General features: G+C 38.0%; 3 protein-coding genes across 5 annotated transcripts; 1 reads left to right on the forward strand and 2 right to left on the reverse strand.

Annotated features, from left to right (window-relative positions):
* The first annotated feature begins 944 nt into the window (after positions 1-944).
* Positions 945-3,294, forward strand: LOC126589370 (E3 ubiquitin-protein ligase SIRP1-like). 2 transcript variants are annotated; one of them, XM_050254647.1, is made up of 3 exons: positions 945-1,143; positions 1,250-1,275; positions 1,859-3,294. In XM_050254647.1, the coding sequence occupies exon 3, from the start codon at positions 1,888-1,890 to the stop codon at positions 3,049-3,051; it is 1,164 nt and encodes a 387-aa protein (XP_050110604.1). In that variant the 5' UTR covers positions 945-1,143; positions 1,250-1,275; positions 1,859-1,887; the 3' UTR covers positions 3,052-3,294. The 2 variants fall into 2 exon arrangements, with proteins under 2 accessions (XP_050110604.1, XP_050110603.1); XM_050254646.1 differs by lacking the exon at positions 1,250-1,275 and having other exon boundaries at positions 946-1,143.
* An 898-nt stretch (positions 3,295-4,192) lies between these two features.
* On the reverse strand, positions 4,193-7,271 carry LOC126589368 (pyruvate kinase, cytosolic isozyme). Its single transcript, XM_050254645.1, has 3 exons — positions 6,716-7,271; positions 5,632-6,093; positions 4,193-5,269 (listed from the first exon to the last, which is right to left on the reverse strand). The coding sequence occupies exons 1-3, from the start codon at positions 6,926-6,928 to the stop codon at positions 4,457-4,459; spliced, it is 1,488 nt and encodes a 495-aa protein (XP_050110602.1). The 5' UTR covers positions 6,929-7,271; the 3' UTR covers positions 4,193-4,456.
* Positions 7,272-9,345: 2,074 nt separating this feature from the next.
* Positions 9,346-15,656, reverse strand: LOC126589367 (glucosidase 2 subunit beta-like). 2 transcript variants are annotated; one of them, XM_050254643.1, is made up of 16 exons: positions 15,375-15,655; positions 15,166-15,282; positions 14,653-14,748; positions 14,153-14,392; positions 13,593-13,825; positions 13,208-13,300; positions 12,996-13,076; positions 12,038-12,329; positions 11,834-11,938; positions 11,638-11,739; positions 11,475-11,532; positions 11,288-11,356; positions 10,500-10,587; positions 10,166-10,227; positions 9,915-9,966; positions 9,346-9,839 (listed from the first exon to the last, which is right to left on the reverse strand). In XM_050254643.1, exons 1-16 carry the CDS (start codon positions 15,523-15,525, stop codon positions 9,777-9,779), a joined length of 1,902 nt encoding a protein of 633 aa, XP_050110600.1. In that variant the 5' UTR covers positions 15,526-15,655; the 3' UTR covers positions 9,346-9,776. The 2 variants fall into 2 exon arrangements, with proteins under 2 accessions (XP_050110600.1, XP_050110601.1); XM_050254644.1 differs by lacking the exon at positions 13,208-13,300 and having other exon boundaries at positions 15,375-15,656.
* Between the last annotated feature and the right edge of the window lie 862 nt (positions 15,657-16,518).

Genomic DNA, 16,518 nt, shown 5'->3' on the forward strand with positions numbered 1-16,518 from the left:
CGTGTTTATAGTTTCAATAGTTAGACATGGAGTGGAGGGTGAGAGGCGTTTTAATAGTTGAAAAAGATAAATAATACATTAAAAGTAATTTGGGGTGTATTTAGAAATTTCTTATTTTCTTTAAACCTCATAAAGTCGAAATTGTCATTGCATAGTAGGTTACATAAGCCACTTAATATTAAATTTTAATGTGTGGTGCATTCAACATTATGTGAGGTGCTAATAAAAAAAACCTTGATTTTTAGACTCCAAACACTAAGATTCAACTCCGTCATATATTACACAACACAATTTTATATTATAAGATAATCGAATGCTTACCAGGTGTACATGTTAGTAAAAAATACTGATGAAAATTGGTTAAAATAATTGACGCTTCACATTAAATCTAATTAGGACACCAAATGTCTCATATTCTTAATTTAAAAATCAAAGCTCCCGTGTGAGTATAATTTAATGGCTATTTCTCTTTGTTGCCAATTTCAATCTAAACGCAAATGCAAAATTAGCTCATTTTTGTTTCGTGTCAAAAACTATATTTGCTGCATATATTCACATACAATAATCAACTTCTTTTTCCAGCAAAAAGAAAAGCACTGTTATTTAATTTTGGTAGACTAAAATTGGATATGAAGGGTTCTTAATATAGGAAAAGAAAAATAAAATAAGAAGCGAAGAGAAATCAAACGATTGGCTTCGGATTGAATTGGGATTTTTGGGACTGGGAGTCTTCTAAAACAATGAATGACAGACTGCCACCAACACACACAACGCGTTTAAGGAATATTTTATTTTTATTTTAAATCACATATATCCAATTCCAATTCATGGGAACAAACAAACAAAAACAAAGAAAAAGAAAGAAAATAAACGAACGGTGGACCAGTCATTTATATTGCAATTTTTTTTAAAATAAAGGAGTAAAATAAAAATAATGGAAAGAAATTAGCAAGTTGGAAACTTGGAAAGGGAATGGGATAGACAAAGGGGGGAGGGGGAGAGAGAGAAGGAGAGGGACAGAGAGAGGGGAAGGGTTGGTGGAATCTTCTTCTTTCCCTCAGTTTTCTCTTTTTTGCAGCTCCAAAACGAAGGAGGAAGGAGACGAACAAGGAATTCGTAAAATTCTGTTTGCTGAGCATTTGGGTACAATTCTTCGATTTCTATCTTTCTTTCTGAATTATCATTCATATATTTATTTCGTCAAAAAAAAAAAAAAAAATTTGACCTCCCGCTGCTGCTGCGGTAACAGATAGGAGGAGGAGGAGGAGGAGGAGGGTAAGTAATTGGCAAATTATTTACGTTCAGTTTGCGTGTCAAATATCATCATCTTCTTCTTCTCCTTGAATTTTGATTATTATTATTAATTATAATATTAATTCTTGTTGGTAAATACCAGATCCTTCTCTGCTTACCTGAATTTTACAATAAAACCCCCCATCTGCTTGTTCCATTCCGGAAAGCGATTTGACTTCTCAAGCTCTGCGCTTTTGCTCTTGCTCTTGTTCCTCGCTCGTCTTCTCCCCTCCGATTTTGTTGACTTTTGCTAAGAATCAAAGTTCAATTCTCCTCCGTCTCCGTCTCCGTCTCCTTTTTTTTTTTTTTCTGTTTTTATTTTTACCCCTCCTTTTCCTGAAAAAAAGAAGAAGAATTCTTTTGTGTGGTTCATCGGAGGTGCTCTGCATATTTTCTGCTTCGTGGACCTGTCAAATTCTGAATTTTGTTGTAGAATTATTCCTGAAAATTAAATTATGTGTGTGTTGGGGGGTTGAAGGGCAATATTGTTATGATGGCTTAGATCTGAAGTCAGGCTAAAATCTTGATCTTTTTGGTAATTGATTTTGATATGGTATTGTGACAGTGACTGAAGAAATAAATAAAGAAGGAGAGATGGAGGACGCAATTGCCGCAAGGTATTGGTGCCACAGGTGTTCTGAAATAGTAAATCCCATCATGGAAGTAGAAATGAAATGCCCCTTATGCCAAAGCGGATTTATTGAGGAAATGAATGGCACTATGAGGGATAATCAAGACGCTGACTCTGATTTTGGATCCGATCGAGCACTCTCCCTCTGGGCTCCGATCTTGCTTGGCATGATGAACAATCCCCGTCGTCGTAGAAGATTAAGACGACTAGACTTTGATGAAGATAGATTAAGACGACTAGACTTTGATGAAGATGATGATGATGACAATGACAATGATGATGGTGAGACTCGCCAGGGTGGAGACACGGAATTGGACAGAGAACTTGAATCAATCATCCGAAGGAGGAGGAGAAGCTCAGCTTCTATTCTACAGCTGCTTCAAGGCATTCGAGCTGGCTTGGCATCTGAATCTGAGAATTCTGAGGGTGATAGGGATAGGGATCGAGGGAGAGAAAGAGAACGGGAGAGGGAGCGTGTAATTCTTATCAATCCTTTCAATCAAACCATCATTGTTCAGGGATCTTATGATTCGAATCAGGGTCAAATCAACAATCACACCCCTATCAGTTCATTAGGCGATTTTTTTGTTGGGCCTGGTTTGGATTTGTTGCTGGAACATTTGGCAGAGAATGATCCTAATAGGTATGGGACTCCGCCAGCACAAAAGGAGGCAGTGGAAGCGCTGCCCGCTGTGACAATCAAGGAGAATATGCAGTGTTCAGTGTGCTTGGATGATTTTGAGGTTGGTGTAGAAGCTAAAGAGATGCCATGTAAGCATAAGTTTCATAGCGGGTGTATTCTGCCATGGTTGGAGCTTCATAGTTCCTGTCCGGTTTGCAGGTTCCAGTTGCCTGCACATGAATCAAAGCGTGATTCAGATATTTCCAGGAATAGCAGTAACTCGAGGGAGAGTGAAGAGATTGGCGATGTTGGTGGTGGTGGTGGTGGGGAAGAGGGAGATGGGGATGGGGATGGGAGAAACGGTAACGGGAGAAGGTTTTCAATTCCGTGGCCTTTCAGTAGTCTGTTTTCTCACTCAGGATCTCAGTCAGGTGGCAGTGGGGGAAATTCATCGTCAGCAGCAGCAAATGGAACCGGAAGCGCTTCTCAAACAGAAGAGAACTGAGTATATTTTTCAAATATTTGAGTTGGTATCTGATGTTCTTGTCCATTACGTGGCTACGCTGCTGGTGTACATAGAGTATCTTACTTGAATGTGAATCATGGAATGTTCAAATTGTGTTTTTTGTTTGTTAGTTTGTTAAAAGGAAGGATGGTCGTTTGTAGATGTTTTGGCCTCCTACCCAGTACCACAAGAACTACTTATGTTGCTATATATACATGATATGCGAGTGAATTGCTTTCTCAACTTATGTTACGTGATATGCGAGTGAATTGCTTTCTCATTTTCCTTCTTGCCGCTGGTTTGGTATTGCTGTGCTTTGAAAAAAAAAAACTACTGTGAGAGTAAGCGGCTGTGCTGTGAGAATAAGCGGCTGTGAAATAAAGTGTTTGGTAAACTTTTTTTGTGAAAGAGCTTTTGCAAAAAAAAAAAAAAAGCAGTTTGACAGTGGGTCTTTTCATTAAAGGAGCACTGTAACTCCGTGTGCTTTGAAAAAACGTCAGTTTTCCAAAGCTGCAAATTACAGCTTGAGTTTTTTTCTTTGATTTCAGCTTATTCTCACAGCAGCTTCCAAAATAAGCCATTTTTTCAGTTTACCAAACACCTAAAACCCTCACAGCTTTTTTTCATGGGTGCTTTTTTTTAAGCACTTCACTCCCAATCCACCCCTTAGTCTCATTATCTCAATTATCTCTTAGAAGCCAAGCCATGAGAACCGAACTGAACTTGTATCTAGACCTGTAAACGGGTCGGAATTATTGGGTTTGGGTCGGGTTCAACCCGACCTGTTAAGTTAACGGGTCACCCGAACTCAACCCGTTAAGCTAACGGGTCACCCGTTAACACCCGTTAACAATTATTATTTTTTTTTTTTGCATAAAGTTTATTTTTTGTTATTAAGACTTTACTAAAATTACTAAAATATTCTCAACTAACTGATGCTAACGGGTCTAACGGGTTGACCCAAAGTGACCCGTTATTTAACGGGTTGTTAACGGATTCACCCGTTAGCGACCCGACCCGTTAAGCATCCACCCAAATACAAATATTAACGGGTTGGATCGGGTTAACGGGTTGGGTCTAAAATGCCAGGCCTACTTGTATCATATGCATAATTCAATCTCCGCATCTTGTCGTACAGGTATTAAGTAGAAGCGGTGGATTAAATAACATCAATATAACATGCATTGTTCAGCAAACGATCCTATTAGTAAACGTATTGCATAAAGTCCCATATCGCAATATCGGCAAATTATGTAGCTATCAAAGCCTGCCCATCACATACACTGATGACGGCGGTAGATGTAGATGTTTTCGCATCCAAAAACACATATTAAACGAGCCAAGTCAAAATCATAAGCATTGTCATTGGCTAATTTTGAGAACGCCAAAAAGGAAAGGATGAACATCACTTCACGGTCAAGATCTTGATCACTGATGCAGTTCCATCACGGTGCAGAGCCACAACAGCATCTCCGTTCTTGCAGAGCCCCTTTGTCTTGGCATGTTGAAGGGCAAAGTCCAGTGCTTCTTCGGTCGTCTCTGCATGAGAGGCCCTAGAAGATCCCGCGCTTAGAACTGGAACCAACCCACGGAAAATCAGACTATGCCTTGCTGGAGCTTCATCACTGCATGACCAGTCAAATGAATCTGTCTTGATCTCGGGGACAACAACAGACAGTATAGGCATGCCAGGTCTGTACTTGGCCACCAGCTTTGCAGTACTTCCTCCTCTGGTTAGGACCAATATAAGAGCTGCTTTGGACGAGTTGGCTGTTTTAACGGCAGAAGAAGCCAGACTCTCTAGCGGGCTCATGGGCACGGGGGAGTGTTCCATAATCCTTTTGAAGACATCTCCATAATGAAGGGTGCTTTCTGCTTCTACGCAGATTTTTGCCATGGTCCGCACTGCAAGTTCAGGGTATGCTCCTGCAGCAGTCTCGCCACTTAGCATCACACAATCTGTGCCATCTAGAACGGCATTGGCAACATCAGTAGCTTCAGCCCTAGTTGGACGGGGAGATTTGATCATTGACTCCAACATCTGTGTTGCCGTGACCACAGGTTTTCCTTGGATGTTGCACTTGTAGATCATCACTTTCTGTGCAAGGAAGATCTTTTCAATTGGAATTTCCATTCCAAGATCACCTCGTGCCACCATGAATGCATCTGATTGTGCAAGGATGTCATCAAAGTTTGCCACCCCTTCCTGATTCTCAACCTACCAGTCAAATTTTCAAGTAAGAACCAAGGGAAGGAAACAAAAGGTGAAATTCAACTGTTAATAGTATTGCTAACAGTTGCATAGTTTTATGAAACCCTAAAAAACTATCCACATAATGCCACACTGCCAGTAAACCCTTTTTTCTAGACATGATTTTAAGCTAAAAAGAAATCGGTTCATAATACTTTGCATACCAAATGGCACCAAGAAGAAGTAGTCCCAGTAACAAATTTGCAATCACTGATTAATCCAGGCAAGACAAACTTGTACTAGGTTCTCTCTATATAGTCAAAAGCAGTAAAAAGAAGCAGAAAATCCAAAATGGCTCAGTTTATCTTGTCATGAATAATTGAGCTTACCTTTGACATGAGAAGGATATTCTTAGAATGCTTTCCAAGGAGCTTCCTAACCTCCACAAGATCAGAACCTTTCCGGACAAAAGATAGTGCAATCATGTCAATCTTATTTGGAACACCCCACTTGAGAATATCTTCTTTGTCTTTCTCTGTTAAGGTTGGGAGATCCACAACGACCCCAGGAAGATTAACGTTCTTCCTCTCACCAAGAACTGCAGAGTTCTCACAGCGGCATCGAACCAAACCCTTTTGCTTGTCACAAGACAAAACCATAAAGGAGATGGTGCCATCAGCACATAGAATCATGCTCCCTGGCTTGACATCCTCTGCCAGCTTTTTGTAACTCATACAAATCATATTTGCATCACCCTTGAGGGTATAGTCAGTGGAGATGGTGATCTCTTGGCCCTGTTTGAGCTGGACAGGTTTCTCATCTTTGAGAAACCCTGTTCGAATCTCTGGACCCTGTGGTGGTGAATTTTAGAAATAAACAAACAATCAATCAGGAATTAATCAAAGCTTCCATAATTTAATCCATTTGTGTAAAAGTGGGCACTAGTATGTGCTATTAGCAATTTAGCATTAGTGAATCTAGAGTAGACGGTGATCTATTTATCATTCTACTATTCTAGTCATCGTTTGCTGGCTAGGATTGTATTGGATTATATAACTCGCTCGATTCAAAGCAGGTTGAAGGAACAAATGGAGGCCAATTCAATCCAATCCAATCCAATGCAATCCTAGGCAGCAAAGTTTCCAAAAATGTGCGTCCCAAGTCCTAACCTACAAACTAAGGGAGGGAATAAATTCATTGCACACCCATTAACAGAGAGAGTGAGGGAAGGGGGAATGTGTCAGTGTCAGCAAATTTTCTAAAAATGAAAAAATCAAACACAAATTATTAAAACTGTGAACCCTAAACACAAAAAGAGCAAACAAAAACAATCAAAGTAGCAAACAAAACAGAGATACAAACAGAAAAGTAGCAAATAAGCAGCAGCAATGCATGTTGTATTGTGTGCTTGAGAATCCGAGGAATTCGGATCAGATGGGATCGGAAGGATGAAAGGAGAGAAGAAAGGCAGACCTTGGTGTCGAGCATGACGGCGCAAAGGATGCCGGTGGATTCCATGGCGGCCCTGAGATTGTTGAGGGTCTCCTGATGGTACTCGTGGGACCCATGGGAGAAGTTGAAGCGGGCGACGTTCATGCCGGCCCTCAGCAGCTTCTCCACCATCGGAACAGACCGCGATGCGGGTCCAAGGGTGCACACGATCTTGGTCTTGGGCCTCTGATCCATTTTTTCCCTGAATTTCTTCTTCTTCTTCTCTCTGTTGGTATTTGGAGGAGGAGTTGAGAGAGAGTTGGTGGTATTGTGGGAAAATCTGCCAACGGCGATGTACTTGTCAATGACTCATGATCGACTCCGACTCTCTCTCTCTCTCTCTCTCTCTCTCTCTCTTGAATAAAATGATGTATTATATAAAATATAATAATAGGAAAAAATAAAGTGGCCTTTTGATTTGCGAATACCGAATATCGATGGTGGAAATGGAAGGGAGCAATTAGACCGAGAAACAAGCGTGAAGAGTGTTCGCCGATGCCACTATGTGTTTTTCCTTTTCCTTCTTCTCTCTTTTTAATTATTATTATTTATTTTTTATAAGAATTTAATAATGAGAATGGTAAACAAGCATAAGCGTATTCTTCTTGCTGCCTCGGCGACAAGCTAGCTTATTCTATCAGCCCAAGGAAAGGCCAATTACAATTTAAATATATGAACCAACAAATAAAGTCATTTATTTGAGAATCTTATGCTATTTTAGTTCGATTTCTTATACTTATTCAGGTCAATTTACACTAATAATTTTTGTAGTTTATTCGAGGTTGAGCTCTCTCTATGTACTTTTTCTTTTCATTTTTTTTATCTTTGATTCGTTTTCACTTTTAGTCAAATTCATTAGCTAAGTTTGTATTTTCTTTATCTTTTTTCATTTATTTTTGTCACATCTTTTCATTTGTAAACCCCTAATTGAAAGAAAATTTTGCCTAAATTGAAAAAAAGTGTGCTAATAATAAAATGAAACCATAAATACGAGTATATGTAAATACGAATAAAAAAAACTAGAACGACGAAAGTGAAAATCCAAGTAACCTACATAAGTTATTCTATTGTTTGTCCACCAAACTGGAATGTTGAAAATCATGATTAGGCTTCTTGTTGTATTGTTTCTAATATTTCTAATTTATAGGAGCAAAAATGCACCAATTAAAACTTTTTATGCGTATTATTATAGTTTATAATTATAGGTATCCTAGCCCTAACTCAGCCTTCCTATGAGGACCGACGAAAAAAGAGAATGCTTCTATTTCTAATTTTCAATTACTATTAGAGTCGCATTCATGCCAAGTCAACAATGGCGTCACTACGCGTCAATACAATCCAATCCACCAATAGGCATCAATATTACCCAAACTCTGCTCTCAGTGACATTTGACTAGCCTGCCACCTCCACGTGTTTTCTATTCATGTATTATAATAGTTAGGAAATTGGAAGTTAGGTAGGCAGGCAGGCAGGCAGATGTTGGCATTGTTCGTAGTTGAGAGTCCGTAAAACTACCGTCTCTTCAAAGCTGACCCACTTGTGCTCGGTTTGGCAAACCCTTGTATTCGTTAAAACTTTTCACAGAAAGAGAAACTTATACACACCTGTAATACGGACACAATAACATCTCTAGTCGTCCTTGTGTGTTGAGTGTATGTACTAGCTGTTAGTTTCTGACCGTAGCACTTATCATGTGACTGACATGTTTATATGGAAGGAGGTCAAAGTTTTTCTGCGTGCGTTGAAGAGCAGAGTGCATTGCAGAAATACAAGTGGAAATGTGTTAGGAGGCTTACATCTCGTCTCCTGTCTCGTGCGGTGCTTATTTCAGCACACCTCCATTTGATTCGATTGTGACTCCCATCCGCAAGAGAAATTTTTAATTGTGATAGGAACATAAATGGTAATAGAAGTTGTGAGAAATTTTATTTTTTAAGTTTTTAACTTTTTAACACATATGTCTCACCATTTGTATAACGACACGTGGTGTATCATCATGTATACCGGTCACACTGAAAAATATCTCCAACAGCTAACTCACAAGTCCCAAATAAGCCCTATTAATTATTAAGCTCTCAAGATCTGGTTTGTCTCTGAATCCAAAACCAGCAAAGTCCTCTATTCAAATTCCTATGGGCACAATTGGGCAATTGGGCACGCAGTTATGCGCCGTGCCGTGGTATGGATGTACGGTGTCCCAATTTTCGATACCAATTGCCTTTCTCAATTCTCAACGTCCCTCTAGTCCTATCCACCAGCAAAGCACATAGATATATAGTAACACAGAAAGGAAAACACCATTCACAAAACCAAAACCAAAACCAAGTAATGCATGGTCAATCAAATCCAATGTTGGGTGGGTGACTACAAATTCTCGGGTTGTTCGGTGACCAAGAGAACTAAACTCTTACCTCAAAAAATAGCCATGTTAGGTTATTGAGGAAGATGATTATCTCCGAATCCACTTTGTTAGGATACTAAGAATCCTCACATCCTAACAGTTCATCATACATCGTGCGATCAGTTTTTGTCAAATACTATTTGTGTTTAATTTTAAATAAAAAGATCAAATAATTAATGACTGCACGATACACGATAAATGACTAAGATATGAGGACAAAATGGATCCAGATGGAATCCAATTCCGGTTATTGAGACACCGCCCCCTTTTTATTGCCATGTCAACATTATGATCCACTTTTATCTGGTGGGTTCATACTCAGTTGTATATAAAATCACAGGGACTCGTCAAAATACAGAAATTTAGATCATACAACTACAATTATATATATGTTATATAATCATATGATATTGGAATTACTACTACTCTTAAGCTCATTTCAAAATTGTATCAGAGGATCAATCATTTCATATCACTTCGTGCTGCTGAGTCAGACATTCCTGTTAAGGGCTTCCTCATCAAAGCATCCATCCACAACCCCTATAAATAAATTTCAGGGTACACTACTGGAAAATTGCTTGAAATCCTTCAAATCACTTTGCGTAAAAGGCCACGTTGCAGGGTAAATCCGTCATGACCATTTAAAGTTCATCGTGGCCTTGTGGTTCTTCTTTGTTCAATACGACTAATTTGTGTTGCAGTTCCTGTCACATTTTAATCCCATTAGACATTTCAATGCTACAGAGCAACAGTAAACATCACTCTTAACGGAACAATACCTTAAGTTTTTCCTCTAAGCAAAGCGCTGGTGTAGATAACAACGCTACGTACCTGTCGCAGGAAACAGAAAAGTCAGACCCAGGTAATACCACTACACTACATATCCACAATGAGAAATGAGAAACTCTGTGTGTGTGTGTGTGTGTGTGTGTGTGTGTGAGAGAGAGAGAGAGAGAGAGAGAGAGAGAGAGAGAGAGAGAGAGAGAGAAAGAGAGAGAGAGAAAGAGAGAGAGAGCTGAGCGTGACTTACTCGCAACGACTTGGTTCATCAACATCAGCAACCTCATTTTTCAATCCACATCTAAGTCTGACCTGAAGATAAAATAAGACGTGTAAGACTGCATATCAGAATAAAAATTAAACCAATAGTTATGTGACGTTTGTCTAATTTTCAGCCAAAATGTTAATGGGCAGTAATACTGGTTGTTTATGGTGTCTATTAAAATCATAACCCACCATTGTCTTACAAATTAGAATTTACCATTCTATAGTCTCATTTCTAGTTCTTCATGGAGACTATAAATGTGCGTTTCATAAATGACAAAATCACAGCATAATATATATAGAAACGTGATGATAACTACCTTCAAACTTCTATCAGGCCCATTCCAGCACTTATCACCATTTGCAAAGACCATGACTTTGTACGAGTCCTCAAATTTGTCCCAGCTCCTATTTTTCCAAAGATTATATATAAAAAACAGTAAGAAAATTGAAATGCAAGAAACATATGCTCTCTCAGTCTCTCTCTCTCTCTCTCTCTCTCTCTCACACACACACACAGAGGTACCTGTGATGGTGACATCATCAGTGTCAGATGCTTGAGTATTTCCTAAGAGAATGCCAACTGAATCTATAATGTTTGCGCCAGCATAGGAATGCCAACTGAATCTATTGTGTTTGTGCCATTATCTACATCAAGCTGCTGCTCCACACCGGGACGCAGCAAGACATGTTCAATTAGTTGGACTTAAAATCCAATGATCTAACCTTTTCCAAAATGACTTGCCAATTGAAGGCAAGGCCAACAATCTAGAAACTAATTGCGACAATGGACAGCTAAGATGTGGTGCTTGACCTATAGCAAGGATCTCTTAGGAGTTAGGTGGAAGAAGAATAAAAGGTGCCCCACACCCAGAAAAAAGAAACATCTAACCCCCAAATGTTTCATCATTCTATGATTAGTGATAACATGAACGCAAAGATGTATTCCAATTTCGAACCAAAATCAACCCCTTGACAACTTGAGCAAACCCCTAACCCTAAGAGCTAAGAAAATGGTAGATGCATAACTTGATCTGTGTTTCTGTCCACCAAAACAACACCTCCTTTTCTTGTATGACATACATAGGAAGAAAAAGTGGACACCTACCCTAAACGGGTTGTAGAGTGGCCCTCCACCTGGGAAGCTTGTTTATACGGGCATACTTTGTAAACATACCTGAACAGAGAATTTTGCATGCCCAAAGGTCAGATACATCAAACATGAAATTTCCTACAAAATCAAAATACAACACCAAGACATTTGAATGCTTAAAAAGTAAGACAAAGTTCGTAACTTATTCTGCTTGCTTTCAAAACAACGATCATAGAATGAGTAGAACTCCTTATCTGGTCCTGTAATATCAAATAAGAGCTCAGTTTACGAATGCCTAGCAGATAACCAACTATGCCATAAAATAAAATAAACGTACATAGAGATGCAGCTCAATAGATACTAACCAAAATCATGTTTTAGCTTTTTTGTCAAGCTTGATATTCTTGAACTTATCTTAGACAACTTGGCACTGGATTCGTCATACTCCTTGCGTATACTAGCAGCCTCTGAAAAACAGACAAGGAAAAAGATCTGAAACATTCATATGTTCTTATTTCTGTAATCAAGCACTTAATAACATCCAATTTTTTTACTGACTACCTGATTGGTTCACTGGAGTTTGGAATAAATTAACAGCCTGTAGAAGGTTCCACACAGTTTTTTGTATCTTCTCCAACCAAGATGGAGTACTTGAAGTTGTTACATCTGAAAACAGTTATGTAATACATATAAGGAGCATAATAATCCAATGAAACAGCTTGGGTTGTAAACTGATGAACACAAGTCCACCGAGCAGCAGCATACCTGAAAAGTCTGAATCAGTGTCTGACTCGTATTTGTAAGAAGAATCAGAATCGCCGTGATCCTCCTCTCCAAAATCATTATCTGCCGCTTCCTCCACATCTTCGTCGTCATATTTTTGGTTGTCATCATCTGTTTCTGAAGCATAGCCATCATACTGCTCGTGAGTGTCTTCTTTTACAGCATCAACTTCTTCTCCTTCCTTTGTGGTATCTTCACCAGTCCAACGAGAAGCAACACGGCGGCCTAACTCTTCCCTGGACAATGACTCAGTCTTTTCAGATTCATCCTCACCCTGCAGAAACATAATCAAGCAAAAGAAAAAACCCATTAGCTCCTAATAAAAGATACCAGCTGGAACTATAAGAAACACTTGGAAGTTTTTGGCTAGTCATGATTTAATTTCACAAGTGAAGAACACAAAATACAATATCAGATAAACTTTAACGCTTCTCACGTTAATATACTACTACAAGCAAAACATAAGATAAAATCCTTGAAGCCCCTTTAAAATATGTATTGTTTTGATGAATATGATGAATATCAACAACTTCAATCTTGTCGTACCCAGTGCACAAGGCTAATGCAAGTATTTCTGCTTGACTTCATTTTTCTTATATATAAAAGTGTTAACAGAATAGGAAAAGGCCATTTGGTGGCACATGCAAGAAAGAAGTTTCTAATTATTTAGTATTGATACAACACACTTTACACCTTGTAAGTTTGGAACTGCCAAAATGTGTGCCATACCATCACCAGTCTAAACCTTGATGGACTACCTACATGTCTTCATGATAGACCTTTTCCCTTTAAAGAACTTAATAGACGAAAGGGTGTTCATAATTTCGCATAGATCAGGTCACCACACTATGTGAACTCAATAGGTGAAAAGAACTAGTGAAGGATACCTTACAAATCAATTAATAAGGCAATCAAAGAGTGTGCAGCTATAAGCTATTACCTCATCAGGAGGCACCTTGCTTCCAGAATCAAATTCATTTTCAGATATAGCAACAGGCTCTTCTTTCTGCTTTTCTTCATGCTACATTGAGACAAAAGCAACTTTTATGTCCCGATAAGATATCGTAATCTAACATGTAATGCAAGAACTGAAAGCTTCAACTGGATAGATTTGTCTTTGTCGAAGAATATTATTTCAAAGTCTTGGTTTACCTGTTCTACACTCCCAACCAACGATCCTTTATGTTCAGGAGTATTACTATGATCATCTTTAGCAGCTAAGTCATCATGGTTCTCTGCTGTATCCTATGACAATGCTGTCAATGTGAGAACTAGTAGAAAATAAACTATTTCAACTACCAGTGAGCTGTGGTTATGGTCAAAGACTAATTTCAAGTAACAGAACTTATACTTATTTGTAATTTTTGTACATGTACATGCATGATTTCAGTCAAATGAATTTAATCAGCAGAAATCCATTTTTAATGCAGATGAAGAATATGTATCTTAGTTTAAGACACTTGTAACCTACATATTTATTTGCAAATTTCTCCAAATAGCACTATACAAAACAGCCCGTGTAAGCAATTAAACTAACCTGAGAAGAGTGAGAACCCTCCAAATTCCCAATTTTCTCTTCATACGTACTTTCTGTACGTCTGACTTCCCCATCAGAGTTTTCCAAATCCTCACTACTGTCCTGCTTAGCTTCCTCTTCAATTTTGGTTTTTCCTTGGTTAGCTTTCTCTTTGGCTTCTTTTCTCTCCTGCTCTTCTTTTTCTTTCTGTAACCGTTCCTTCTCTTCTGCCTTCTCTATTTGTTCTTTTTGTTCTACACAACAGGTGAGGAGAAAACAAAAACTGTTATGACATTTAACCATTGTATTACCAGATAATAGGAGAGATTTAAGTTATTTACATTTATCAACCTCAGCATCGGCACAACAGTCAATGACTCAACATGCCTAGAAAATGCATAGAGAGGAGAGAAGGGAGAAGAAAAAAAAATCTTACATCCATTATTCAAAAGTGATAAGCCTTTTCTTTTTAAGAATTTGCCAAAATTATTAAATTCCCACAACAGAAAATATATTGTCTTAGAAGAAGAAGAAATAAGAATAACTTTGTAAGAATAGGACATGACAAAACAGAAGTATACCTTTTAGCTGGTCAACAAGCTTTTTCAGTATTTTCTCCTCACTTTGCAACTTTGATAGTTCTGCTTCATCTTTGGCCATAGCTATTTTGGCTTGTTCAACTTCCTGCTTTCGTATAGCTACCCCCTCTTGGTAAGTAGAAATCTTCTTTTTGAGCTTATCTCTAGCCACTTTCCCAGCCTCCCAACATGTATTTGGGCACTTTACTTGACCATCGTATTCATCACTCCCATCACAGCAGTCTGCAGATTGCAGACAGGGAACAATGCATAACAGATTAAATAAATCAGCCGGGTAAATTAATTGTTTGATTTTTATGTTAAGGAATGGAGAACTGGTTTTCTTAAGAGGTAACGTATCAACTTTATGAGGCTTTTTTCTAAACCTCTCTTTCCCTTTGCCGACTCGTCTTGCAAAAATGAAACACAAAAATGCAGCATGTCTGTGATGGTGCTCATAACAAATAACTTGTGCAGCTATTTGTATTGGCACAAACACTTACCGCAAATTCCATCATTCACTCTAGACGAAAATATCAGGAGAGGAGCGTGTCCCACATTCCGACAATAAAATTTTCCAGCTGGGCAAGCAGATGTACCTGCAACCCCCCAAATCCAAGTTCAACCATGAGCGAAACAGTACATCAAGTCAAGAAACTTAAATTAATCAGACACGTAAAACCACACCGAATTCTAGCAAGGAGTTAATAGAAAGTTGATCGCTCTGAAACAATATATACATTGAGAGAGAGCCCCATTTGGCTAAAACATTGTATTAAAGTAAGGAACAACCAAATCTACAAGTAAAAATGCGAACAAAAGACCATTTGTTATTAGAATTTGCAATAGCTAGGTAATGGCAACTGATAGAAATTATAGCAATATCAAATGGAAACCTGTACAAATTACAGCAATGGAAAATGGTGGCAAGCAGCTCAAAAATTAAAAAATATATATATATTATATTCAGAAAAAAAAAAATAAGAGAAAGGGAAAGAGGAAGGAATGAGTAGTACCAGGCTCGTCGGTGCCGTCAGGGCAATCGCAGAAGTCGTCGTTGAGCTGAGCCCTGCTGAATTTCTTGGATCCATCTTTGCACTTTATCACTTCCGAAGATTTGTAGTATATCTCATCTGGGAATTCCAAACCCAAACTCAGATTTTTAGAATTTGTTGTTTATATATAAAATGAAATAATAAAATATATTGAGAAGGAGTTGGATGACCTTGGGGGGAGATTCCGAGAAATTGATTCGTGGTGGGAGAAGAAGATGCTGATCCAACAATTGATATTGATATTGATTCGAGGGAAAGGGAGAGGACACACAGAACGCACAGCGCCGCTGCAATGAAGCTCGGCTTCACTTTCATCTTCATCTTCTTCCTCAGTCCTCAGACGGACAAGACAACCAGAGAGAAGAACGAGAGAGAGAGAGAGAGGGGCCTTTTCGCTCTCGATTGTCGATTCGATTCAACCAAACCACCACCAACTTGACGGGAGTTAAAGTTTTACCAAGAGTTACAATTAACTGTAAACTGTGCAACTTATTCTATTATAAACTCTTCATAGCTTAAAAAAAAAAAAAAAAAAAAAAAAAACTCCTCAAAGCAAATGTTAGGGGCAGTCACGGTACTTTAGGCTATGTTTTTTAGTAAAAGAATTCAAGCCGCAATGAATTAAGATCAAGTTATTAAGAAATAAACTTAATGAGAATAAAATATTATGCAAGAGGAATTTGATCTCATCTGTTAAAAATGAATATTACATTAATAAAGGGATTGCTTTAAAACATATAGCGTTTAAGATTTTAGTGTAAGTGACATCTTTATTATAAACAAATTGAAAGTATGTCAGCTGAAAACTTTTAATTTTCTTTGTTAATGAAATAAAATTTTCATTTGAAATTCCTTTTAAGTAATGTTTGTTACAATGCATCTGTAATTTTTTTTTTTTTAACAAAGCATTTGTAATATTCTAAATAGCAGGTTTTTAGGCTGTAGTCTTTGAGTAAGTATACTGGTAGATTTATGATTTAGCCACCAATCCTAATGGTCCTTGGACTTGGTTAAATCAAGTATCATTAGCAAACAACAAAATCTCACCTAAAACATATGCAGTTTTATCCTATTACAGCGTTGGATTACAATTTACAATGGTACATAGGTACTGATTTTATACAAGATTTAACCATTATAAAGATTCATTACTTTTTTTCTAAACCAATTAGTGTCTGTATTGTGAAGTAGAGTGTGCGGCAGCAAAAAGAAAGGGAGAAAGTTGAGTAATTTATGTGATAATGTTTTTCATTATTTGTGTCTTTTTTTTTCTTTTTTTTTAAAGGGACAATTGTAGCAAGTCACGGTTATCCA

Source organism: Malus sylvestris, chromosome 11, assembly GCF_916048215.2.
Source record: "Malus sylvestris chromosome 11, drMalSylv7.2, whole genome shotgun sequence".
In the NCBI taxonomy this organism is placed as follows: Eukaryota; Viridiplantae; Streptophyta; class Magnoliopsida; order Rosales; family Rosaceae; genus Malus; species Malus sylvestris.